The 26,554-nt window shown below is 40.8% G+C and overlaps 1 protein-coding gene across 4 annotated transcripts in view; it reads right to left on the bottom strand.

The window, feature by feature from the left end:
- The window catches only part of pax5 (paired box 5), a 56,943-nt gene extending 39,928 nt beyond the window's left edge, over window positions 1-17,015 (bottom strand). For 2 of the 4 annotated variants that reach the window (XM_086295845.1, XM_086295847.1), the window contains exons 1-2: window positions 16,854-17,015; window positions 2,109-2,274 (exon numbers count right to left, since the gene is read on the bottom strand). In XM_086295845.1, coding sequence (XP_086151971.1) covers window positions 2,109-2,274; window positions 16,854-16,899 — 212 coding nt within the window. In that variant the 5' untranslated portion in view covers window positions 16,900-17,015. Of the gene's footprint in view, window positions 1-2,108; window positions 2,339-10,025; window positions 11,132-16,853 lie in introns of those variants that run through there. The other 2 variants (XM_086295846.1, XM_086295843.1) reach the window with 2 other exon arrangements.
- Between the last annotated feature and the right edge of the window lie 9,539 nt (window positions 17,016-26,554).

Raw genomic sequence — 26,554 nt, 5'->3', positions numbered from 1 at the left:
CTCTTTAACCAAAAAGGTTCTGTATTAAATCGAAATATTGCCGTGGAAATATTTCCTCTTGAAAGCACCTTGAAGATTTAATGATTGCACTGTGTATTTATAATCTGTGTGTGGATAGAGTTTGTATCAAAGACTTTGTATTTATTCACACCGGTCAGATAATGCTGGTCAAATATACTGCAAATTCGAGGGAATCTTTCTGTATATTTGATCCTTTCTTTTAGTTTTCTTTATTTCTGTTTTATTTTGTATCTTTGACTGATTTGCTCAGCTCCTTCTCGCAAACAGAGACTCTGCTCTCGTTGGGATACACCTTGTTAAATCAAGGCGTGCTAAAACCCTCACTGCCAGTTACATAATGTTGCCGATTTCGCTGCAGATGTCAGAGTCAGCTGAAAGGCTAAATGCAATAAGCTCAAACACCTGTCACGCAACATTTTTAGGGCCTGACTCGTCCCGCGATCGGCTTCTGTTCTCTTAAGCAATTTCACGTTATTACGCAGATGCAGGAAGAGGATGGCACCGACACACACAGATGTGCACACGGGACGCACTCACACAACCGTTTCATGTCCACCATGGCTATGTCATGAATGTATTTGCATGCAGAAGGGGCATGGGGGGGACAGGGGGTGGGAGGACAGCAAATGCGCTACACAGCTTGCAGAAAAAAGGGGGGATGCTGTGTGTGGATGCAAGCTGTCAGTCAGTCTTAAACCTGCTGCTGCTCTCCTCTCGCCCTCTCTCTCTCCACTGTACGGTAGAGTAATCCTTTCCGTGAAGATGCGAGTTCCTGTAAATGTGCACTTCCTTGTCTTTCTTTCTGTGTGTGTGTGTGGGGGGGGGGGGGGGGGTGAGTGTGTGTGTTCCACATTTTTGACTATTCACGGCTGGAGTATAAACACAGCTAAAGGAAAAACAATCTATTTTCAAATGGAAAACTATTTAAATTATTCACAGCTGAATCATTGGTGAATAAATGAGCGTAGTTATTGATATCTGCACAACGATGAGCCAATACACACACACACACACACACACAAACACACACAGGGTGGTAGAGTTGGTGTTTTTGTTCTGCTGGCACCAGAGAGAGAGGAGAGGATAAAACAACCCTCCCTCCCTCCTTCCATCCCTCGATCCCCTCCCCTCCTCCCCCCTCATGGTAACGCTTCAGTGAGTTGAACGGCCAGGAAAGGGGAGAGAGAGAGAGAGAGAGAAAGAGAGAGATAGAGAGAGAAAGACGGAAAGAGAGAGACGGAGAAAGAGAGGCATGGGAGAACAATGAGCAGCACATTTTTTGATATAGCTGAGGGTCGCTGTAGCTAATCCTTCCCCTCCGTCCTCACAAATGGTCTCTCTGTCTCTCATTCGTTTTTCTTTTTCCTGCACTCGTCTTCTTTAACACGCCTTTTCCCTTTTGATTGTGTCCCTTGTTCATGTCTTTCTCCCATTCTCCATCTCCCTCTGTCTTTTTTTGGTGCAGAAATATGGTGCCACTTTCATTTTGATGCTAATTCCAAAAAGTGATGAATCTTTTCCCTTTTGTCCCCCTTTCTTCTCTGAGGGATGGAACGAACAGGGATTTACTCTTGAATTTAGCTTTGAAAAAGGCAGAGGGAGAGACAGAAAGAGAGAGAAAAGGGGGAGTGAGGAGAGACACAGAAATATAGGGGGGGGGGGGACAAAAAAAATACAGGATATAAGGAGAGGGGAGAGGAAGGTGAAAAGCAAGAAAAGAGCAGAGAACCGTGTGAGAGAAGTAAGAAGCAGAGCGAAAATGGAGGCACTTTGGAAAACGCAGCTTGTGCATGTGGAGGAAACTGAAGAACACAGCAGAACTGACACCAAAGGAGTCAGTATGACCTTACAGGAGCTTCAGTCTGACACATGCTGAACCAGCCTGTGTGTGTTCTTTTCACCTGATGGAAAAAAAACTAACCAGAAAAACACAAATAAATCCAACAAGTAAAGGTGAAGATACTTGGTCTTCCACTGCATCGTTTAAAGGTTAACTTATTGTGAAAAGGGATCCTTTAAAGTACTGAATGAGGAGGTTGATGTGTTTTGATCACACACACGAGTGTAGGTGCTGGTCGGCTTCTTACCTGCCCAGTATCTTGCTGACACATCCATGACTGACTCGTAGCTGGCGTGAGATGTCGCACGGCCGAACCCCCTGATGGGCAAGTTCTACTATTCGCTGGCGAACTACATCTGGGAGGGGTCTGCCATTTACGAACACACCTCCAAGCTGGTTCACGCCACCATGTCCTAGAAGAGAATGAGAATTTGAGATGGGCAAGAAGCCAATGAGGAACAACAGAAAGAAATGCATGAAAAATTGCACTGAAATCAAAGATAACCTTGAAATCTAACTCGATATGCAACCAAAAAAAAAAGGACTCAGTGGAAATTAATTACAAAATCCTCTCATTTCCTCTGATTACATTCTTGATACATGGCAGACAGTTGGATAGGCAAGAGTCAAAGATCTTGATGTAACTTTTTCAACACAATCAAACATACAAATTGATCCATTATCCTTATATTCGCATATCAAAGACTGACCAAGACTTGGTTCAAGTTAAAGGTCAAAACAATATCAGACAGAAGAACACAAAAACTTAACAGCTTCACTGTATAAAGTAGCAGCAAAAACCAGCTTGTTTAAGGGCATTTCAGACAATCTTTACACCTCATATCAGCACTAAGGTAGTCTAGTCTGCAGCACAGCAGTTAGAGGCTACTTCCTCTATTTTGGGAAAAGGTCAATTGATTGGTTCGTATATAGTGCTTTTCCATTCTACTTAAACACTCGATGAGCTTTATTTTAATAACATCACTTCTCATTCAGTAAATTGATGCTGGATCTGTGCCATTAACAGCTTGTTTCTGTACATTTACATTTGTTTGCCTGAGAAATAGTTACTTCAGCAACACTTTCTAGGCTGCAGTCCCACAGCTGTTGGCCCTTGGCTTAGCTGGCTTAGCTTAGTTAATTTACTATCTCAAATACATCTGTTTTCTCTCCCGCCTGTGATTTATCCTGCTCAGCATAATAATACTATTCCAAAGTGCAAACTTTGCCCAATTTCACCAGGGGCAGGCTAAGCAAAGATTTTGAGTAAATGAAGGGATTTTAATTAATTATTGACCAAGGCCTTGCCTTGGCCCCTTAGCGAAAGACACCGCTAATATTCCCTCTGAGGGATGAAGGGATGAAAGTACAAGGAAATGAATGAAAGACAGCAAAAGTAGAATAGAAGAAAAGACTAGCTGAACCTTTGCATAATTGAATAAACTTCTTCTGTATCCATAAGTCACAGAAAACCACAGCCGTCTATTAGAAAGTTGCATAAACAGATTTAAACAGCAGCCACAACTGACAAGGGCAAAACTGCAAAGGAGAGTAATTTATATATATGCACATGATCTGTGTCCATCTAGTTTCTTTCAGCTCTCCTATAGTAGAAAATATCCAAGCTTCTACTGACTGGAAATACATTTTGAGCAGGTCAGCAGCATATCACAGAAGATGCACTTAAACAGACTACACCATTTATACATTTGTAAACACCACGCTGTGAGACCCCGTGAGCCGGGCCAGGTCAGAATCCTGGAATTTGGGGTAAATGATTAAACTGCATCCACCAACAGAAACTTTCCCCAGGTTTCTTAAACATATGTGTGTGTGTGTGTGTGTGTGTGTGTGTGTGTGTGTGTGTGTGTGTGTGTGTGTGTGTGTGTGTGTGTGTGTGTGTGTGTGTGTTTCCCTCCAAAGGCAAAGTTTAAATGAAATAGAAAAAAAATTTCAACCATTTAATCCACTGGCTTTTGTATTACCATAGTGATTGCGTCTTTAGGGGAAACACACACACAGACACACACTCTCCCACACACACTAATCCTAGCTGTGGGGGTAATAGATTTTAAACACATTACCCCAGCAGGGATACCCCCTAAAACACCGTGCTGTCCCCTGAACCTGTCCCCCTGTCCTCAACTTCTCTCCATCAGCATAAAATAAAGAAAGACACACACACACACACACACACGCACTTTCGCAGCTTTCTCCAGCATAAATATAAATAGGTCAATACAGGAGAGATAAATACAAAAATGTGAAGAGTGGAGAGTCTCATTCTGTGAAATCAAACAAAGCTATTTCCAAATGGCTAACGTGGACGGCGACTCGCTTCCTTACTGCTTTATTTTTTTTTCAGATAGAAGAAGTCTCATTATGCAGACGTCTGCTGCAGAGCACAATTTGAAAAGCAATCGCTCTTTATGAAAGACAGGAAAACGCAGGCAGAGTAATATGACCCTGTGAGCTGGGCTCAGCCACAGCTCAGAGACAAGCAGCATGAACTTTACCATCAGCTGTGTTTAATCGATTTGTTATTTACTTTTAAACCTGTTCAATCAAAGAAGTCATTCACCCAATTAGCGCTTATGTATTGTCATTTTTCATATTTCCGCTCTACACGTTTAGTGGATTCATCGGAGGAAGTACTGCAAAGCTTCTGTAGACTGTTTGCTTCGTATAGCATCAGATGTGTTACTATCCTGGGTTTGGATGTCCTAAATTTATAACAAACTGGAAGGACGGAGTTCGGAAGACTTCACAGAGATTTGAATGATGTACTGTAGACGCTACTGAGTCACACTTCATCAAAATGTCAGAGCTTTTGGGAAATTTACTGTAGAACAGAGACTAAAGGTCCCTGTCTGCTCTAACTCTATGAATAAGAAATGTTAAATCTCACCCCTTTTTATTAACTTAACAATGGATTTGCAAATCATTCAGTGCTGAGGTACCATGTTTTTTTTTATGTTCTGTATGCAAAAGGTTTCTTCGTGCTTTCATTATATTTCAGATGGCTAATAATACAGTAATGTTACGTTGAGATATAGCAGTGGCTGAATGAAGAGGACCATTCACCTGAAATAAGAAACGTGTTTTATCCTTGTGATAAGCTCTTCATGAGTTCTTGATGTCTATTATCTATTTTATTTTCCAAAATAAGAATTTGTACCTCACAACTGTTCAGTGTGCTCTGTTTTATTTCCCATTAAGGACATTTCTGGCTTTCAAAGGCTTTTTTCATACTAACGGGTACTGTGAACTTATTGCTCTTGAAAGCATACACAGCAACGAGTCAAATGGAACTAGATTTATTTAATTAAAACATCCAAAATCACAATTTACAAATTTGCTCCGGTGGGCTACATAACTTGAACAACATCATAGCCCCCTTTATCACCCTTAATTCCTCCAGTAAACTTCCCAACCATATGTTTTGTAAAACATGTGAACAGATTTTATGTATTTATCAGAAAATTCATAATCAGAATTTAAGTAGAAGAGACGAGCCTGCTCATAGTCATTCATAGGCAGTCAGTTGACCCTCCTGGAGCCTACAGGGCACCCCTGACCCTACTGTTTTTGTAATAAGGGATCAATTTGTTGATCTACTAAGACTTTACTGGGAATACTCACTGCCCAGTCCTGTACAGCATTCGCAGAGACATCTCAAACACGTACAGTTTCAGATCTTCCTTAAAGCAAGAAAGAGTCAGCTGACCTCCACTGGAGAAAGTCAGCTCTCTGACTCTTTTTTGACATTCTGTGAATACCTTATAAGGTTGTCTAAATGTGTAAATGCATTTCTCCTCCTCCTCTCTTTATTATTATTTCCTATAACCTCTCAAGGAATAAAAGAAGGTTTTTTTCTAGAATGGTTTATAGAAGCCTACTGCGCTACTTCCTCCTGACCAAAGGTATCTGCAGAGAAGACGCTCCCTCGCTCTCGCTCTCCCTCCCTCCCCCTTCCTCAGATAAGAGTAAATGAAATGGTTCCTTTCACCCTTCCTATCTGGGCCAGGGCATGAAATACGCCTTGCTTTGTAAAGAGATGGAGAGGAATGACTTGTGACCTACAAAAACCTCCCGATAACTATTTATTCACTTATCTGTGTATTTACTGTTGGTATTAGGCGTTCAGACTCTCACCATTCTTGGGGTAGGCTGTGTGGATTATGTGTTTGAAATTTATTTTTCTAAGCCCATAAATACTGATAGGGAGAAACGCAAATCTATAAAAGCATTTGTTTATCGGCCTCAGTAGCGTAATTCTCTGAATACGCTGTACAAGTTCTCATTTCAGAGGGTTATATGCCATGTTTAGGCATCAGGCTGGAGAGGTGAACGGTGCTAGCCCAGAGCAAGGCCGAGTAAGAGAACTCGGAAGTTTCTCCTAATTTTAGAAGAAATGATTTCCTTTCTTGTCCTTAAAACTAATTACAGAAGAAACCCGGGCTGATGTTCCCACAGCTGGGTGGGTTTACTGACAGATGCCAGTAATTCATCCCTCTGACCAAGCAAATTAACCACTTGCTCACAGAAATTCAATCAGCAGCTCAGGAGACTTTGTTGCAGAATGAAGATTTTGCCAAATTACTAGCCTTGGCTTTTAAATATCTTTCTACTGAACCTCTGAAGTCTCCAGAGGTGGTGGTAGTGTGGGGGTGTTGGCAGAGACAGCAGCTTCATTTTCACCCTGCCAGGGGACCAGCGGTCATTATGCATCCCTCTTGTATTTTATTTATTTACCCTTTATAGGAGCTGCCTTAAGAACCCAGCGCCACCTTAAACGTTTGATTGATTCACTGTTTCCGGGAGGGGGAAATACAAAGATAAAGCAGAATATATTCGCGCTCCCCCATCCAGAAAATAAGGTCCATTAGGCTCTCTGTCTCTCTCTTCCAGCCACATTCCTCAGTGTCTCTCTTACTCTCTCTCTTTCCCTCTGTCCACATAGCTCTCTCTCTCATCTCTCATCTGGGCCGTCACGGCCTGACGACTCAAAAATAAAGCAAAAGAGAAATCGCGACAAAACGCCACCGGTCCCCTCTCTCTTTTCTCCGCTCCCTGTCTTAGAGGGGGAAGAAAGGAAGAAAAAAAACAACTAGAAATTACTTTAGGCCGAAAACCTGTTTGGAAAGTCGCCTGCGAGAATACAGATGAAGCAAATTTCCTTGAGCAAACAGTGGATAGATCGGTGAGATGTGCCAGGCGGGCGTTTTGGACGTATAGTGCTATTTTGTATTTTCTTTACGTGAACAGAGGGATAATTAATATTTGGTGGAAGAATCGAGGCTCAAAGAAACTCACAGAGGAAAAAGTCCCCCAAAACTAAATAATTTAAAGTAAACTTCATATTTGCAGCGGACACTGATTATGACGATGGCGTCTGAGTCGATCTGTTGTATTAAGATTAATCCATTTTTTCCACATTTCTTTGCTGTTGTTCCGGCTCAGTGTAGCTCTACATTAGAAAGTCAGATCTATATTTTCTTTACGCTATAACTCGCGAGTCTCTACGGTAGGCCACGGCCTCGCCTACTTAATATTCAGCATGCCTCTATTACCATTACAATGCGTGATTATGAAATTCAACTCATTACCATCACAATTACCTGGTATAGATATTTTAAATATCCCTATTTTATGGTGTTGCTCGTGGTAGAAATAACTCTTTAAAGTTAGTGAGTGCTCAGGCTTGTTATGAGCCACATATGTGGGCTATTCACGTTTCAATCATCGTTATAAAAGTGTGTAAGGCAAATGATTGTAGGGAATGAGATTTTAAGCAAAAATAATAGCAAGAAAAATAATATTAATTATAAGTGTCAGCCGTGTAGGTGAAAAACCTCCGATTTTTGTCAAATAAAATATTTGGGAAAGGCTTTTGGGACGAACACGCACTTGTTACGCCCTCACAATAACACATGAAACTTTAGGATCGTGTGTTATTGCCTCTGCTTTAAATTTAAAAGTCTGTGGCCGTATGCTTCACAGACTTCCTGATGAGGTGAAGTACACCTACACACCCGTTTGCACGCACACACGCACACCAACACTGGCATGGAGCGCACATCCAAACTCTCCCAACAACATTTCCACGCGTCACAGTCGATTCCTCCCGACCTCTCTCTCTCTCTACCTTTGACATTTTTAGGTGTAATCGTTTTAAAGCGTCTCCGCGCTTTGACATATATAGCTTTAGCCCCGCCGCTGCCATCAGCACCGCGGATCATTGGCTTTGCTGAAACGGCAGGGAAGAGGAAACGTGATTCGTTCTAGCTTTTGGATACGTGTGTGCAGCACTTTTTTTCTCCTTCTTCTTCTTCTTTTCTTTTCTTTTTTTAAATCCCACAGAGCAACACACCGTGGGAAACTATGTCAGTCACATAACACGGCTTCTCTCCGGGACTAAAGTGCAATATAACGCATAATCTATTAGCCACACGCTGAAACGCTTGTAGGACGCTTTATTTGACTTTTGAGTGTAAAGAGAAAACACAACATGTACTGCCACCGTGCAGCCTGCTGATTTAGGGGGTGACATTTTTTATGCAAATTTGCAAAAAAAACCAAACGAATTTAACAGTTTAAACGTCTTTTTGAGCATCAGCCTTCAGTCTTTACTGCCTAACACTCTAAATACAAAACACTGCAGTAGTTTCAGTGCACACTGTAATAAACCTGACATTTTGCTTATAATTACAGCAGAGGTTTTGTGCTCAAATTCAGAATGATTAATATTAGCAGAAGACTTTCTTCTTTTTTTGTTATTATCACTGTTTGACTCTTTCTTCATAAATACGCACAGGTGCGCAGCAGCACATTTTTGGAGAGGGGAAAATGAACCGAAAAAACAAAGCAGGCTCCGCCATGTCACGACTGAGTGACCAAAAGTTGATCCCCCTCCTTCTGCACAGCCTTCCCCTGCATATATGTGTGTGTGTGTGTATATATATATATATATATATATATATATATATATATATATATATATATATATATATATATATATATATATATATATATATATACACACAGCTACTCTGTTGAAGTGTCCTCAAGCCTCAAGCAAGACACTGAGCTACATAAAACTGTGTCCTGCTGTGTGGTAAAAACGAGGGCTTAGTTTTTGTAGGTACTCGCATAAAATCTCAAAATCTCCTGGATCCGTGTGTGTGTGTGTGTGTGTGTGTGTGTGTGTGTGTGTGTGTGTGTGTGTGTGTGTGTGTGTGTGTGTGTGTGTGTGAAGTGCAGTCTAACCTGGTTATGTGCAGAAACACTGCGGTTACTGTTTGTGGATCAGGTTCAGCTTTTAGTCATGCTTTGTTACCCCAGTCTCTCTCTCTCTCTCTCTCTCTCTCTCCCACTCTCTCCCATTCTCTCTCTTTCCCTCTCCCCGACCCTCTCTGACCCCTGAACTTCTTCGCTTCAAAAGAGGGAAGCACAGCAAACCATCTCCCACAAAACATCAAATCCGACACAATGTGCGCAACCTGCATTTCATCACACGATTCACAAATCCCCTCAGCTCCTCATTCTACCCAAAACTCATGTCGATTTACACTTACTTGACATTTTAATATGCACATTTATGAAAAATGATCCAGCTTTAAATTGTAAGAAACAATTGGTAAGGTAAGTAATACAAAAAAATGTATAATTTCATAAGATATAAGATTTGTAAATGTTTTCTGTCCATATTTAAAGACTGAGAAAATATCCACATTGTAAAGTCACTTATAATTGATTTTTTCAAATAATAATAAGAAAGAATAACAAGCAGCCTAAAGATACGCGTGCGCAACATATTTGTAAAGTACTTTCAAACAATCCAATATTAAACACTTTTTGTATTTGAAAAAGAAAATGCCTAAAATGTTTGTTTTGTTTTGTTTTTTGAGTTCTCCGAAATCGGGAGCTCCTATTTAAATTAAATAAAACAAAACAAAAAAACACGTTTTCATATGTTTTTGTATATATTCTTACAAATAAATCGACATTTCAATTCTTCGAATTATGATTTTTATTTTTATTTTTTTATTTTTTTTTTACTCTTTGCTGTTATTGTTGCACATGCACGCAGAGCTGTCGGTCTGGGAGACAGTTCAGTTCAGGGCAGATGCAGATGAAGGAAATTATAAACGCATACACTTACTGTGCATTGCCGCAAACGGGTCGTGCTTACAGTGAATCTCCATCGGAAAGATGGGGCTGGAGGGCCCCAGCGAGCTATTACGAGTCTTTAAAAAAATGCCAACGGACTCCTCGCTTCAGTCGGCCAATATTACTGAAAGACCGTGACCTCCAATGAATGAAAAGCGCCTGTTTCCCTTTAAAAGAGGGAACTTTTTTCTTCTTCTTGATTAAAAAATAAAATACGATGCTGGCAAGGCGACACTTTGTGATAAACTGGTACAACGATATTAAAACATCGAAAATGGAGGATTTGCAGTTGGATGGGGAAGAAAGAACCGGCCTCAAAAATATGAATCAAAGATGGGCCCCCTCCTCATGGGGATGGGACACAACAGCGGGTCTATTCTGGCGTCTCCTAAACCAGAGGAGGGAGACGACGGCGTAAGCTTTCATTCCTTCAGCTTCTCATTATCACCAAGTTGCACCAGTCCCGGGTCGTAAAAATATTGAGGTAATGTTAAAAGTTTTGCCAAAAAATAAAAAATAAATACGCAAAATAAACAAAGTAGCCTTCCCTCCTTTCTCTCCTTCTCGGTCCGCTGGCCGTGACCCCTGAACTGAGACTAACCCGGCGGAGGCTGAACTTTCTCCTCTCAGTCTGTTCAGAAATATTTAAAAAGACAAACATTAAAAAGAGCTTTTAAAAGACAAAAATATTCGTTACAGATCCACTCGCGGCTGTATTTTGTCCCAAGTTCTTTTTTGCACATTGCTTCTTGCGATAAGTCGTCCTCGGTTGCTTCTACTGGAAAACTCGGTTATCTCCCATCAACATAAAAAACCATGAAAGACAGCGGATAAGTGCTCACATCTTGAAGATTCACATCCCCCCAAAAAGAAAAGTAAAATACAGAAAAAGTGCACAGGAGGAGGGTGTGGGGGGACGCGCTCTCCCTCTTTCTCAACAGAAGGTACTGAAGATGACTTGATATCTGTTGCCTTGTTTGAAGGAACGAAAGGCAGCACTCAGCCCTCGGTCACTCTTTCTCCTTCCTCCTCCTTGCTGACCAGGAACCCTGCACAAACGAAGATGCGGGCTTGTGCGTGAGTTTTGATTTCTTTCGCGCCGGAGAAGAAAAACAGTTCTCTCCGAAATTTAAGGGAAAAAAAGATCTACTTTTCTCCGCGCTCAAAGCACAAAAAACGCCACAGACTGCGATTCAAGTCTGTACATAAACGGGCTTCTTTAACTATACAATAGAAAGCTGCCTGCGCCCAGCATCCGCGGTGGCGCACGGCGAGTTTCAGGACCTGGTCTCTTGCGGACAGCGCCCGCGCTCCCAACCCCCTGGAACCCTAACCTACACGCGCCGGCCAGCTGCCCGTCACTCACAGGGAATCTGGCCAATCACAGCGTGAGCGCGAGCCACACGTCACCGCCAGCCCCAGATAGAATCGGGCGGGGGAGGGTGGCGATTGGCTCGAGCGAATCCCGTAGACCAATGACGCCCCGCAGATTTACGCGTCAGCCAATGGTGAGGCTCAGCGAAGGGACGCCCGGCTCGGGGAGTAGATGATCATATGTTTAATTTCAATTAACGAAGTAAAAAAAACCTAATGCCTTTATACCCATTTGCGCTCAATTTATTCATGTCAATATTAAATGGCTAATTAATTGAGTATTACTAAAAATGAGGCTTAGTTGCAGCAGGCTTTTATAAATGAAGGGATGCTGAAGAACTTAAATAGCTAGTGTCCATCTTTCTGTTGCATGAGTAACTGTAGCTGTAAGTGGACAAAAGTAGATTTCATAGGCCCACAGCCTTTCTGGGAAACGCGTTTGAGTAAAAAATAAAAAATAAAAAAATAAAAAACTAAAATAAATAAAATCTTTATATTCACGTAAGCACAGGTCTACCAAAGTCAGAGTGTTTTTGAAAACAACTGGCCCTGCATACTTTCTCTGTTTCCTCCCTCTTCCTTCAGCACAATGCTATAAATCTTTAGCTAGGGGGACAACTGGGAGAAAACATATGAAACATGCATTCCCACTCATTACCTAATTGATCGCGGATCCAAACGGATGTCGGTTTTTACGAAAAGCAATTCGCGAGCTGCGCGTTTACTCACCAAACTACAAGAGGGGATTCAATACGCACTCGTCCCACCTGATTTGAGAGGGCATATCGAAGCCTCGCTCCGGTAATATTAACCAAGCAAATAGCCTAAAGCATGAGCCAAATTAAAAAAGTGTTATTTCCCTTCTTCCTGTGTCTAGACATTTAATCGTTTTGGTGCATATGTGCCGCATGCACATAAACCCCTCTGATTAGATATATTTGTACAGTCATTCACAGACACTTAAACAGGAGGCAGAATCGCACAAGTCATTTCTGCCCGTCTAACAGCATCACTAAGCATGCGGCTTTTGTTACAATCTGTCAAGTCAGTGTCACAATGGAGACCTAAACAACAACCACAACAGTCTTTAGGTTATTCTGCCTACCTGTCAAGCTTATCCTCAAAAGACCTACGAGCTCGATGTACCTCAAGGCAATGCACAGTTATGGAAAAGGTCAGTTTGTGATATGATTGAGTCTATTTAATTTTTTAGATTAGCAGATTTCTTGATTTGCAGTTGTTAGCGTCTTTCCTCTGCTCCTCTCATGATCTGCACTTCTGCTCATTTTAAAGCGCGCATCAGCCCAGAGAGCTCATGTAAACTCAAGTACAGCATAACTAGAAAATAAAAAGTTATCCCTAAAATGAAAAATAACACATTTTGACGCTGTTTCAGAAATCTTTCTGAAAAACTGGAAGCTTGGAGGCTTTGGGGTTTTGCTTTCTGGTTAGACTGGCTCCTCTGTATGGGATGTTTGCGGAACTAACCACGAGGGGGCGTTCAACCTTGGGCAACACCCCCTTACGCGCATGCAGGTGCACACACATACACACGAAGACAAGACGTGGCCTACAGGAACTTTACCATGAACATACCTTAAGTTAAGTCCTCCAAGTAGACCAGTGAAGGCCTAGAAGGACCAAAATATCTCCTAAAACAGGAAGAACAATAATCCCAGCACGGGATTACTGCATATCAAACATTTTCTTTCTTTCTATTCTTTTTTGTCTGTTTCACTAACCCAGACATCCAAAACACAAAATACGTTTTCATGAATCTCCATTGATTCCACGTCTCTGTTCTTTAATCCACTGAAAGTAGACCCTGTTTTCAGGATCCACGCTAATCCTCATTCATATTTCACATCTCTTTGCTGAGTATTCATCAGTTATGAGGCCTCGTGGAAAAACACGACAGACAGCAGACGAGCCTCATTCTGTTTTTAGCCTTGCATTTTTCTTAACATTAAAATAGAAAAAAAATTAAAACACAAAGAAGTAGTAGTAATATTTTTAATTTTGATATTTAGATTTGCCACCTACACCTCAGGCCTGAATTTAGGCCACAAGACGAAACAAAATGTCGAAAAGCAGGGGACCGCTGATAATACTGAAAATTCTCTGAAGTGGGACCAAGAGTGGAAAAAAAAATCTCCTGGCCTCGTGACGTTTAAAATAGGCCTAAATGAACCTAGTTTTAAAATATGACAATATCTCATTTTACTTTCTATATAAATATAAACTACTAGTAGTAAATTCGTAATATATATTGTATTGGCGGAGCAGGTTATTTTGCTATCTTGGAGGGGTCTCCAAACAAAGACTCAAAAACAAAACCTGCCATATGATACTTTACGTATTTCTGTCACTGAATCCGTTCTCCTTCTGCACCCAGTCTGTTTTTATTTACTGAGATATAGACACGAGCGCTTCTCTCCCCACAGAAGTAAATTACAGCCGTCGCTCTTGTCTCTCCGATTTGCAAATTAAATACATAAGCAATTAAAAAATCCAAACACAATCAATCATGTATACAAATTGTTGTTGCTTTAGGGTTTGAAATTTGGAGAAAACTTCAATCAGGGTAGGACGACTTTAATCCGGGGATCCAAATCCATTACCATATTTCATTACCTCTCCACTGCTGGAAACGGGAGGATGGGAGGGTGGTAGTGGTGGAGGAGGAAGAAGAAGAGGAGGAGAAGGATGAAGGGTTTGTAGACTTTTTTTAAACGTTAGTAAGAATGTGGTGGAGTTGTGCTAATCATTTGGAGGCAAATTGAACCCACTGTTGTTGTTTAGGAGTTCCCCCCTTTCACTCCTGCTCTCCCCTTTTCCCTCTATCCGCCAAGAAGGCTTCGGCTGTTTTGCTTTTTTACGCCCGAGCCTCAAAACGAAAAAGCAATGAAAAATTAATAGCGCATGTTAACTCCACCAGCTCGTTTATTACACGCCCGCTGACTGTAAACATAATGAGAAAGCTCCCGTATCTCTTCTTAAGTTTTCATTTGCTTATAAAATATAAAAGTCATAACTAATAAATAAAATATATGGACTAGAGAGTGAACCGTCTTGGACTTCCCGGGGTGGAACTCGACCGTGTGCCAAGCAGGTAAATCGCTGAGACTGCTTGTCCCACCCACAGGCCCGATCAGATGGTCCTATTTGTAATCATTTGGCTCTTTCATAATGCAAGTAAAGACCAGTCTGTCATCTGCCAGGTGGAATAGAAAGGCCTCATGGCCGTATATCAGCCTAGTTTCTCTACTATGATGGGGCACTTGAGGTCAAAGCTAAAGCAGGCTACGCCATGTGAGGTCATGGTTGTCTTTCTCCCTCCCCTCCCCTGCCTCACTTCTTTCTCTCTTCCATTTTCATGGTATCGGTTGTGCATCACATAGTGTACTCTGCACAGTTTAGTGAGCGTTTTGGTCAACAACTTTTATACGGTGGCGTGTCAGCTTTGACTTTTGGAAAACACAAATCCTGTAGCTGAAGCTTGAATGGTCAGAGTAGTGCAGAGCAGTTCACTGGGTTTCCGAGGCGCCTGCATAAAAACAGGCTGGTAGAGAATGACGCAGAAGAATATACGCAGAGAAACGATATCACTGAGTGGGTCGTATTACTCTCAATACACCTGTATTTTACTGTGGACAGAAGACAGGCCAAGGGGAGCTAACATCATATACGAGTGTTGAAAATGTCTTATAAGACAGATAAATGCCTTGCGTGTTGTTGTTGTTGTTGTTGTTGTTGTTTTAATAATAATTCACAGAAATAACAGCCAAGCTAAATGGAAAGAATCGAGCTTTTCTCTTTCACGCACTACCAGAAGCTTTTCTAGATTCATGTTCTTCCCCATTGATTCTCCTTTGTACTCCAGGCACGTATCTTAAAGTGAGAGGAAACATGGAGAGGCCGTAGGTACAGGCCCCGGGCCCAGAAGACTTTACACATCAGCATGGGAGGGGCCCTCCTTTAAACTCTGATTTCCTCAGTGGCTAAAAGGCTATCATCCAATTGCTACAAATCCCATCGTTTTCACCGTTTATCAGGGGCTAGGCCCACTCCACAAAAGACTGCAGAGGAGCCCTGGCTTGTCTTACAGAGCAGTGGCATCATCTGTAGAGAAATTTTCAAAGAAGGGTGACTCCAAGATTAAAAAAAAAAATTCTATTTCAAGACAAAGTGCCATGCTCTCAAAAGTCCTCCTTGACGCAATATAGTATAAATGAATGCGCAAAACAGCATTAACTGCAGTCTGAACCTCTATTAAAAATGTTATTCAACAGCTGTCTTAAATCTGTGAGCGTACATTTCAATATTCTTTCTAACAGGCAAAAGGAGGGGTCATGAAAGCAGATGTTGCTTTTCTGGAGGAAAAAAAGCTGCGTGGAGCCCGTTCAAAGAGGCTGATCACCTACCCACAGTTTCTTAATGACAAACGACGTTTTATCAATGCAGACACAGCGGGCAGCAATATGAAATGATGTGATATCCATTGGGTGCCATAACAAGGTCGATGGCCTGATCCATTGCTGTACCAGACCCTGCTGTTTTATGAATAGGCCTATAGGAGATTAACCTGTTGAATAAAATAATGGAGACACGAAGGAAAGAGTCGAGTTCACATCCTTTAGAGATTTGCATTTGACTGAAACGACCAGAGACGCCAACTTCTGTTTAACAAACTAGAAAAACAAATATCTCACATGGCCACCCTCACAAGACGCATTTTACACACATTTGTGAGACGTGGAGATACACAGGGACCACGATCTTGCGCAAATCCACGTTGCCTTTCAGTTCTAATCACCCACTCGGTACTAAGCTAACCCCATCAGGTGATTGACCAACACGTGGAGATGACCTGAAGCTCAATGCCACCCAAACCCAGCAACTTCAGTCACTTTTCCTTCTATGCCAGCAAATGACGAAAATAATAATAAATACAAAATAGCAAATAAACACCAAAACATATCTTTTAAAGAAGCAAAATTATAAACCGACAGCACTCAGGCACATTTTTTTTATCTTCTTTATCTCTTTAAATGAAGCCTAAGGAATTTCTAAAAGACAGCAACACGAAGACTAAAAGTTTCTGCACTTGTCCACAAAAGTCACAAACTTGAGAGAAAACATTGCAAGTAAAGCACGTTTTACACTTCAAAGTTAGCACAAAAGTTTACGGAGTGTTTCATTGCAGAGATCAACTCCAGAAACTTTTGTATAGTTTTTGTAATAGTTTAATAACTTGGAACGGCTTTAAAGCAAGTTTTTTTTTTAAAGAAACGTTTGTAAAAAGCTAAACTTTAACGTCAGTTTAAAAGTTTTGTCGTAAATAAAATTAAAAAGCAAGAAAAGCACAAGTTCACTAGATAAGCAGATGAGTTCTAGCTCTTGATGAGAGCAAAAATATAGCCAGAGTGAGACGGCGCGACCCTACCTGCTCTTCCCAGCCGCAGCGCAGGACTCTTGGGCCCCTGGTCCATGTTACTCGGTTAGAACAGGGGGAGGCGATGGAGGGAGAAAAAAGGAAAAGATCAAAAACTTTTTTCCAGCGTCTCCCTCTCCTCCTCCTCCTCTCTCTCTCTCTCTCTCTCCCTCTCCCTATCTCTCTCCCTTTCTGGGGCAGTTTTCTTCTCTCCCCCTTTCTCCCCCCCCCCCCCCTTTTTTTTGTCCCCTACTTTTGGGGCGACTTGTAGGTTGAAATAATTCGACCCTTCCGCTCCCTATTGCACTCCCTGCAAGTGCTCAGTCAGCTGCAACTAAACGCTTTAGGTGGAAAAAAGGCTTCGGGGGGAAGCGTGAAATGATCACGCCGAGTAAAAGAGCCGCTTTCTCAATGTGCGCTCATGTCCTGTCCTTTTCCTGCACGAGCTTGCACACACAAATTCAATGGGTGTACGCGCTCACGTGCACACATTAACGTGCGCTCCGACGCACGCGCACGGCCCTGCATACATAACATGCAACTTACAACCGCCACCCTTCCCTTCAGGGCCGCGCCCCCTCCCTCGCATCTGTTACCAAGTTCCACTTTACTAAACTTTCCCGCCCACACCCCACTCTCCCTCTCTCTCTTTCTCCCTTTCATGTTAGATTCATTTCCTCTGATACCTCTGATTCATTCCCGGTTGATTGCTATGCAGGTTGATAGGTAACATTACAGCGCCGTGCGTAAAACTAGTGCGCTTTTTTCTTTTTTCCTTTTACTTAGAAATAAGAAAACGTTGGTTCACAGGTGGATTTCTGTTTAGTGTCCTTTCAGTGTCTCCCAAAAGAGTGCTCAAAGGAGTTTCTCCAACTTCTGTCCTCCTCTGCCGGTCTACACCTGTTACGCAGGATGCTCTTTACGCACGGACTCAGAGACTTTGGAGCAGGTGCAATACGTCGAGCTACAACTTCAGCTAACGTCACTGCTCTGCAGTTGGAGCGTACAGTCTTCCTCTGCGTGTATCTCGTGAAAAGAGTTTGTTACAAAATGGATAGTTCTGGTCCTGACGATATAGATCTCCTGATTTAGTGTTCCTTTGTAGGCTTTTCGTGTTATTACGGTCAGGTTTTGCTGTCGCTTTTCGTCAACAAGCCCAAACACGCAAATGCCCCCCCCCCCCCCCCCCCCCCCATAAATTATTATAAATACATTTATTACATTTATTGATACATTTGCAACCTTTAAAATCAAACAGATATTAATCATAAGGCTGTGTAAATAATGACACTTGAAGACCAAAGTACCACTTTGAAGGAGCAATTTTAAAAGAGTTTCGCAGCAGCGTGTTCAGTAAAATTTTCACCAATAAGAGGGCATGAGGTAAAGCCGGAACGAAGGGGTGTCTTATGCAGCAAACAAACGCAATTGAATTATGCTTAAAAGAGGACTGATTCCAGGCGAAAAAACGTGGAAACAGCAGTACAAACGAAAGTGAATTTACTGTAAAAGACAAACACACAACAGTCCTAACTTAAGACTTCACCGCCAGTTCCTGCCGATCGTGACCATAAACAGGAATTAAGATTTAAGAGCGAAATTGAAGCAGTGGGTGTGTCTCTTTACTCGGTGTCTAACTTCTTCTTGCTTTCCTCCAGACATCTGCGGGTCTCAGGGTTCACGCGCAGCCCCGAGACAATTGAGTGAGGAACAAAGCGCGAGACAGCGACCCATTTTGCTCTGCTTGTCGCCTCGCGCTGCAACACTACGACCCTGACCTTCGGCTCGCGCCCACAACATCAAAACATCAACATTAATGTTTCCTGTGTGGTGGCGAGAAAACAAAGAAGGAGGCTCTACTCTGACCTTCAGGCGGGGAAGCAGCCGCAGATAAATCAATTACAGACTTTTATGAGGAAAATATGAATTTATGCCGTGTTGGAATGGACTGTAGGCCACTTATGCGGGGAAAAGTTAGTCAACGGGATCTTTTGAACCCGCCTTTGCACATCGCACAGAGTGATTTGGTTAATAGTGCAGCCTGGTGTTGTCACTTTCCAGGCTAATGATGATTAGGCCTGCACACACTAACGTGGATTCTGTGTTTTGCCTGCAGGGGAAAGCTCTCGAATCCCCGGCAGAACTGTCTCATCCTTATCACTTCATGGACCCCCAAAAGTTGAATCTGTATGCAAGGCCACGGCTGCGGATTATTCACTACATTTCCTAAATGTGTGAGCTCGTGGAGAGAAAAATGTGCAATTATCTGCTATTGGGCTCTTTGAAGAAACCACACTATTGCATTCTGCTTGGTTTTAATTTGTGTGTTTTTCCTTAGTCTTTTCCAGAGACGCACATAAAGATGAAATGCACATCTTGCCACAATTATAATTTCAAACTACAAAACATAAAGCGGACACAGTTTGAGGGAGGGGGTATTTTTAAATCAGATTTGACTGGTAATTAATCTTCACTGTAGTGCAGTGAAATGCAGAAATGTGTAACGATTTTTATTAATCGCTCGAGGCAGTATAATAATAATAATTATTATTATTATTATTATTGTTATTGATGAAGATGATGATGTTAATAACGAGCTATAGACCATAAAAGGAAAAATTACTGTTTACATAGTGTATATGTAAAATACATATATACATCACGCATTTTAAATATATTTATGTAACAATGTGCACATAATTATTTGGGCTTATATGTTGCGTGTATGAAATATTTTACATGCAACAGGTTTTTTTTACATTATTTATTTATTTTGTTATTTTTTATTGTTTGTATTTCAAACATTTAGACAAGAAATAGTTTTTCCTAAATCCCTAAAATCCCATTTTTTAATTAATGAATTTATTTCTTTTTTGCAGTCTTTCATTTGTCTCTCCACTTTTTTTTGTTTTTGTTTTTGTTTTTGTTGTTTTGGCCTGCAGGACCTCTTCAAAGAACTCTCCACAGTTTAGATATTAATCATCACTTGTTTGTTTTTCACCCCGTACTAATTAATGTAATTAATATGAGTGGGGAGTAGCTGGATCGGTGACCCGAGCTCTGACCGAGCGGAACCGGAAAGAATCGCATTAAAGCGCGAGATAGAAGAACTAAAGGGACGATTAGAACAATAAGTAAACACGTAAACACAGGCGGAAATGCTCCTCGTCTCTGTGGGACTTTTGGCTTTCACCAGACCGGTTTAATTTAGTGTAAACTACACGGAAAAGACAAAGGCTTATTGCAGGCCTGCAGTTCTGTGGGGTTTCATTGTGTCAGTGCAAAATTACACATGCATCTGTGTTATCTGTGGAAGTTCACAAGTTGCGTGTTAAAGGTCCCGCCTCCAAAATTTCACTTAGATGCAGGCTATGCAAATTAGATATCGACGTGATTTACTTTTAACTATTAAAAGTAAAGGCAGGGCATTTGGACAATGACAGTTTGATTATGCTGTATTTAAATGGGGATCCAACTATACACAGCTTTTAATCCTATGCCTGGAGCTAATGTGTGCCACTGTAATGCTGGGTTTAATTTATATTTAATAATAATAAATTTGTATATCAGGTGAAGCAATACACTTTACTGCATTTCCCATCAACTGTAGCAGAGAGGAAAGCATCAGAAATAGAAAGTAGTAGCACCTTAAAATATACTCAAGTGTTCATTAAAATATTTTGTCTAACTTCAAAATGAACTACATTTACATTTCAAAAGAAAATTTAACAAAAAACACCCAACTTTACCTGATAATGATGTTTTGTTTGCTACCTAAATGTTATTCTTAAGTCCAAAGCCTCACATTCATATCAACACTGTATTTTTTCATATTTAAAAATGAAAGGGACAGAACTATTTAAAAGCAGAGTATACTCTGGACTTATATCTTATATACTTCTTCATTTTACAATAAAGAAAAAATTAAAAAATTGTGGTTTTCCTGCTTTTATATATTTGTTAATCCTTCCTTAAATTCTGGAGTATTTAGTAACTTTTGTTTTTCAGCAATGTTATATGAATAAGTCTCACTCAGGGTTTCTAACTTGAGTGTGTATTAGGTATGAGTTAAAAAAAATACTCCCTCTCATCCACTTATGTGTTACATTTCTTTACAGTACATCAGAGAAACCTAATACCGACAGCCTTACAAAAAACCCCAAAAACTTACCTCTGGTGCTCATTGTTTTCCTAGAAATACTCAGAGCCACAGTGCTGATTGAGCTTACCTCTATATCCCTGGGATTTAATTCAGAGTGGCACTTCACTGTGGCGACACAAGGTTCCCTTTCTGCGGCCATGGTGCCTGGGTATCGTTGTGGCTATAGAGGCTAGAAAGGGGGCTTAAGGGCTGCAGGGCGGATTGAGAAATGGGACACATTATTTGTCCATGAAACATTATGTGACACAACATGACACCAGGCCATTTGTATGTAAAGGTAAACATTTCAGCGTGACAATTCGACAAGAGCGGACAAGGCTCCTGTCAATGTGGTTTTATACTTGCAGCTGAGAAAGAGGTGTTGTGGCATCGTGTGGTGATGAAGTGTGTATGTGGGACTTTGTGTGTGTGTGTAGAGCTTGTGTTCACAAATTTAATCCCCATAGACACAAGTCACTTGGTCTGGCCTGAAAAGGTGTTGTCAGGCTTGCTCTCTTGTTTTTTTTTTTTCCAATTGAAAGCATGGACAGACTGTTGATCACAGAGCTTCACAAAAACAGTTTCCTCTGGCTGTGCACACAGGCGTGTGTGTGTTTCACCTGTACTTGACATGCATTCAATATGAAAAAAGATCATTGTCAGAGAGTCCTGATAATGCAGGTTAGATTTTAAGCTGCAACCTGAAACAAATAAACCCTGGAGCATCCCGGTGGCATCGCTCTGGATCTCCACTCTTCTTTGTTGGCTTGTTGTCTCTTAATTTAAGAGATAGTTTAGTTGTGAGCCCTGATCAGATGCATTGTACTTTCTGGTGTCAACAGAGTGTCCAGCCACTGTGTTCAGTATTGTAAAACAACTCATTTTAAATGAATTTAGCATCGTATCATGAAGTACTTTAAGTGTCAGGTTTGTCATTTCATCCATATGGCCCAGGCATAATATGAGGTCATTTGTGGCTGATCTGTGTTACAAATTCTATGTCTGAAGAGAGGTTTGGAGATCAAGCTTGCTAAACTTTGTGTAGAACTGAGAAAACAAAGAAATATTCTCTTACATGGTACAAAATTACAAGCAATACCCCGGTGACGAGTTATCATTCCCCTCTGGTTGTGCTTTATCATTTGTTCCTTCCTGCCTGTGAGCTTTGCCACTGATTAGTACATGCTCTACTTGGCATATTAACTCCAGAATCTACTGAATCTCTCTAATACACCACCAGTTTCTTATCCCACAAAGCTATTTGATGCTGCAGTGTCTCTTAGAATTAATGAGAATGTAACACCTGCATTAATGTGACCAAAAAGATCAAACCTTGACTGAGGCGACAGATACGATAGATTACATGCGATGCAGTGAAAAAACCCCCAGTGATGATGGGGCTTATACATTCTGTACATCCAGAATATGTGAATGACTTCAGCACTGAGGGCCCCATATGGGTGACGCACAGGAGCCGTTTTTGTTCAGAAGCGCTGATCCAGGGAGAGCCTTTTTTTTAAGGGAATTCCTTCTGCCCGGCTGCTTCGATACAGACCGGATGGTTGAATTTACATATATACAGTAACAAGAAAGCATGTGGCAACAGTAGAAAGGGAAGCAGACCTCTTTTAGAGAACTGAAACGAGCTGATGCAACCAGTTATGGATGGAGTAAACATCTGAGCAGATGCTGGACGCGTTTTTGAAACACCTTACTATTACTTCTAGATCTCCGCTATTATTTTCCTTTTTCAATACAAATCAGCTCCACAACTGTTTGGCTGCTATATTTAGATTTTTATTTTTTAAAAAACTTCTATAAACATTAAATGTGAAGCAAGAAGGCAAATGCAGAACATTTAAATTTGGAGTGGATGCCCATCATGTTAATTTTTGAGAGAATGAGCGCAGATTAAACTCTTAAACCCCAGTTTAGCTTTTTGGGGCTTGTTTTTGTTTTGTTTTTTTGGTTTACAGTTTGACTTGCACAAAATATCTCTCAAAATTTAAAAAGCTGGGAGACTGTAGGGCTAAAACTGGTCATATTATTTTGAGACACCTTTACTTATCACAAGGCCAGGATTGATTCAAGCTCACCTTCACCTGCTTTTAAAATTAGAGAGCGACATCAGCTCAACAATGAGTCACTAAAGACTGATGCTGTTATTGAACCTGTTCTGACAAAAAATTCTTAACTTGAGCTGCACCAAATAGAAATTAAACACTTCTGTAGGAATCTTATAGTTAGTAGAAAAAAATATGAGGTTTATTAAAAAATACGTTCCTGTTGGAGATACTCCATTGGTGGTATTCCAAACCTGCTGTTGAGAATAAAATATTTTTTGCTTTCTTAAAATATTCTGCTCTCTCTGGCCAACAGCAATATCTATCACAAACAAACTGACATGCATATTTCAAAACCAGTGACATTTTTTTTATTTTTCATTCGGACTTATATAGTTGCCAACCATTGTCCTCACAACTGATTATTAATTGCATGCTTACTCTCAGGTAAGCATAGTCCATGGTTTCTCATAATGCAGTCAGAAGCTAGAGGTCAGATTTTTGCCAGAGAAAGCAAGTGTTCCACTCCATTTTGTACAGGTTCTTCAAATCACAACTGCAGACAAAAAGAACAGAATTGGGGCTTTTTTTGTCATCAGTTACACACTTACAAAACAAAAATGACCATCAGCTGTAGAATATCGCCTTTACACCGGAGCGGCTGACAAGAATCCAGCTTTGATAAAACATTCCGGAGAAAGCTTTTCCAAGTCGTCCGATACCAAATGGAAAGAAGGGGCCGCTATGGAACATACAAACACCACCAAATGAGAGCAATGACATGCTTCTTTTAACTTCTTCTCTTCAATAAAGATCATTCATCAGGCAGAACCATCCCTTCTGGAATGTGTGATTGGAAACGAGGGGACTTTAAATCCCTCTCCCGGACACTCCATCCATCTTCAACACGCCACTGGTCTGGGCACCACTGGCCTGGAGATGAATCGCTGAACCAGATGCCTCCATTCAGCCGATCTCTTCTACCTTCATTTAAAATAATAACAGTAAATACCACCAAATGCGTAGAACCCAAAATCAGGCAGTCACATCACAATTTCACTGGGGCAGTCAGGCATCTCGGACCTGCATCCAATTTAGAGAGATACAGGGAGGCAGAGGAAGCAGAGGGTCCCACGCCCACCCATCTGCACCTCCTAAAAACAAAACAGGTGCACAATATTAAGTATGCACCTGTGTGTATGCACAGGTGTGTGTATGTGTATGTCAGAGGTATACATAGACTAGAAAAGGTGATAGTGTTGTGACATGAGGTATAGACTAACCTTTGGAAGGAAACAATCCAACTCTGTGATGGCCTTTCCTGTGATGACACGCATGGAGAAACCTCAGGAATCAGATGGCATTCACCCTCTGATTCCCTATCATAACGCCATTCTCTCACCACTATTATGATGGCGACATTTATAGCAGGATATACAGAGCTCGTAATTATTCTCATGATATGGAGGAGAGGAAGAGGGAGATGGATGTTAATGTTACACAGCTTGCACAAGAGCCAGGATGGCGTAATTTTGCTGTATTCTACGTGTCATAAATATGACTGATGGCGATACCCAGTCTGTTGAATTACATTTACATATAGATTTACATTCCCATCAACATGTAATAAAGGCACGGGCCTGAAGGTTCATACTAGTCACTCACACATTCATGCTCACACCAAGTGAGCATACCTACATATTCAGAGGATTTACAGCTGGTATTTGGACCTTACTGTAGATGTATACATCAGAGAAATGATGCAGTAAAACAACATATAGGGCCCTGAGGGATGTTTTGTTTGCAGAAACAATATTTTTGGAAGTAGAGCAGCCTGGCTGACTTCAGTGTCAAGTTTGACAATTAAAAGTTTAGCAGAGGAGGTTCGCGTTCATGAATCACAAAGAAAATCCACCTTAAGTACGCAAGACTTGAATACTAACTGTTGATGATGGAGGTCTCTTACTTTGTTGACAGTTTTGGACATTTTGTCTTTGTCAGCAAAAAGCTGGAAGCAAATGAGAGGAAATGGGTAGATTCCCCATTTGGACTTAAACCAAATGAGTATCTCCATTCCCTTGGCTGCCAGCACACTAACAAACTATTTAAACCAGTGGTTTCATATGATGATGCTTAGCAGTTAAAGTAAGAGAGAAAATATTAATGAAGCCTACCTGCGCAAGCAAACAACCTACAAACAACAACAAAAATCTTTTTTTCTTCTAATTCTTAATTGACAGCCTTCTTAAATTATCTTGTGGTACCATGAGGGATTATGACCTTCAGATCTTTTGAGATCAACACATTTTCATTTCATCTTTTCTTCATTGAATCAATGTTGGAATTTTGATAAGAAAATGAATTTCTAGTTGAATTGTTGTAAAAGAAATCCAAATCAATGAAGAATAATCTCCTTTTATATCAGAATAGGCATCACAAGCAGGGGTGCCACCGGGGGGGGTGGGGGGTGGGGCAGAGGGGGCATTGGCCACTGCACCCACACTCTCTCTCTCTCTCTCTCTCACACACACACAATATAAGGCAGGGGAGACTGTCCTATATTGGTAATAATGTAATAATGTTACAGAAACGCTTGAGCCAATCCCTGGACACATCACTGGTGGATCTCAGGGCCAACACAGAAACAGGCAACAGTTCACACTCTAACATGATGTAATATTTATTTGAGAATCATTAAAGCAGTGGACTTCCAGTCAATCAATCATTCAAGACAGATTATTTTGGAATTCAAAGTCTTCTTTGGTTTTCATATAAACCTTTTTTTTTTTTGGTAATATCAACTTTAATAGCAGGCAATTAACCAGGCATATAATTTTTTTCCTTCTCTTTTCATTGCGATATTTTTGAGTAACTTATACAGCATAATAAAACAGGACGTTTTGTTTTTGGTGTGCCACCCCAATATTTTAGTAGACCGCATATGGCCAACCCTTTGAAAACATTTTGGAGGCACCTCTAATCATAAAATGAAAACATAGATAAGGAAAAACAAAACTAAATGTACAAGCAGGACTTGAAAAAACAGTGCATATCTTTGTCTCTATATAATCAATTATAATTCACTATAGTAATTTAGTAAAAAACATTTTACGAAACATTGTTTTTAAAAATTTGCTGCTTTAAATTTTAAATGTTGTGTTTGTAAAATGCTGTATTTTATTATTTTGTCTCTGTCTCTTTTTTGTTTAGTAAATTGCGTTTTTTCGTCGTTCTTTCTAGCTCTAAAAACCCCATAATTACTACCTACAATACTGACACAACACAGGCTTGTCAGTTGTTAGTAATGAAAATAAAAAGACAAAAATACTTATTTTAGGCAAAGGGGAGAAAACGAGCGAAATACAGTCTCAAATAACTATTTATAGAATAAAGGCTCTTCTTCTTGGTATCCTGTAAAAATTACCTGTGTTGGGGAAATCATGACCTTTCAGTGTCCGAGATGCACTTTGTTTCAACACTCATAACAGTCTTCGCATTCGACGTGAAAT

The sequence above is a fragment of the Aulonocara sp. 'chitande type north' Nkhata Bay genome, linkage group LG6 (genome assembly GCF_057382095.1).
Source record: "Aulonocara sp. 'chitande type north' Nkhata Bay isolate Kocher_YH1m ecotype deep benthic linkage group LG6, A_spYH_male_GT1.1, whole genome shotgun sequence".
NCBI lineage: Eukaryota > Metazoa > Chordata > Actinopteri > Cichliformes > Cichlidae > Aulonocara > Aulonocara sp. 'chitande type north' Nkhata Bay.
Note: the sequence above shows the minus strand (reverse complement) of the source record. Positions and strands in the feature narration are given on the sequence as shown.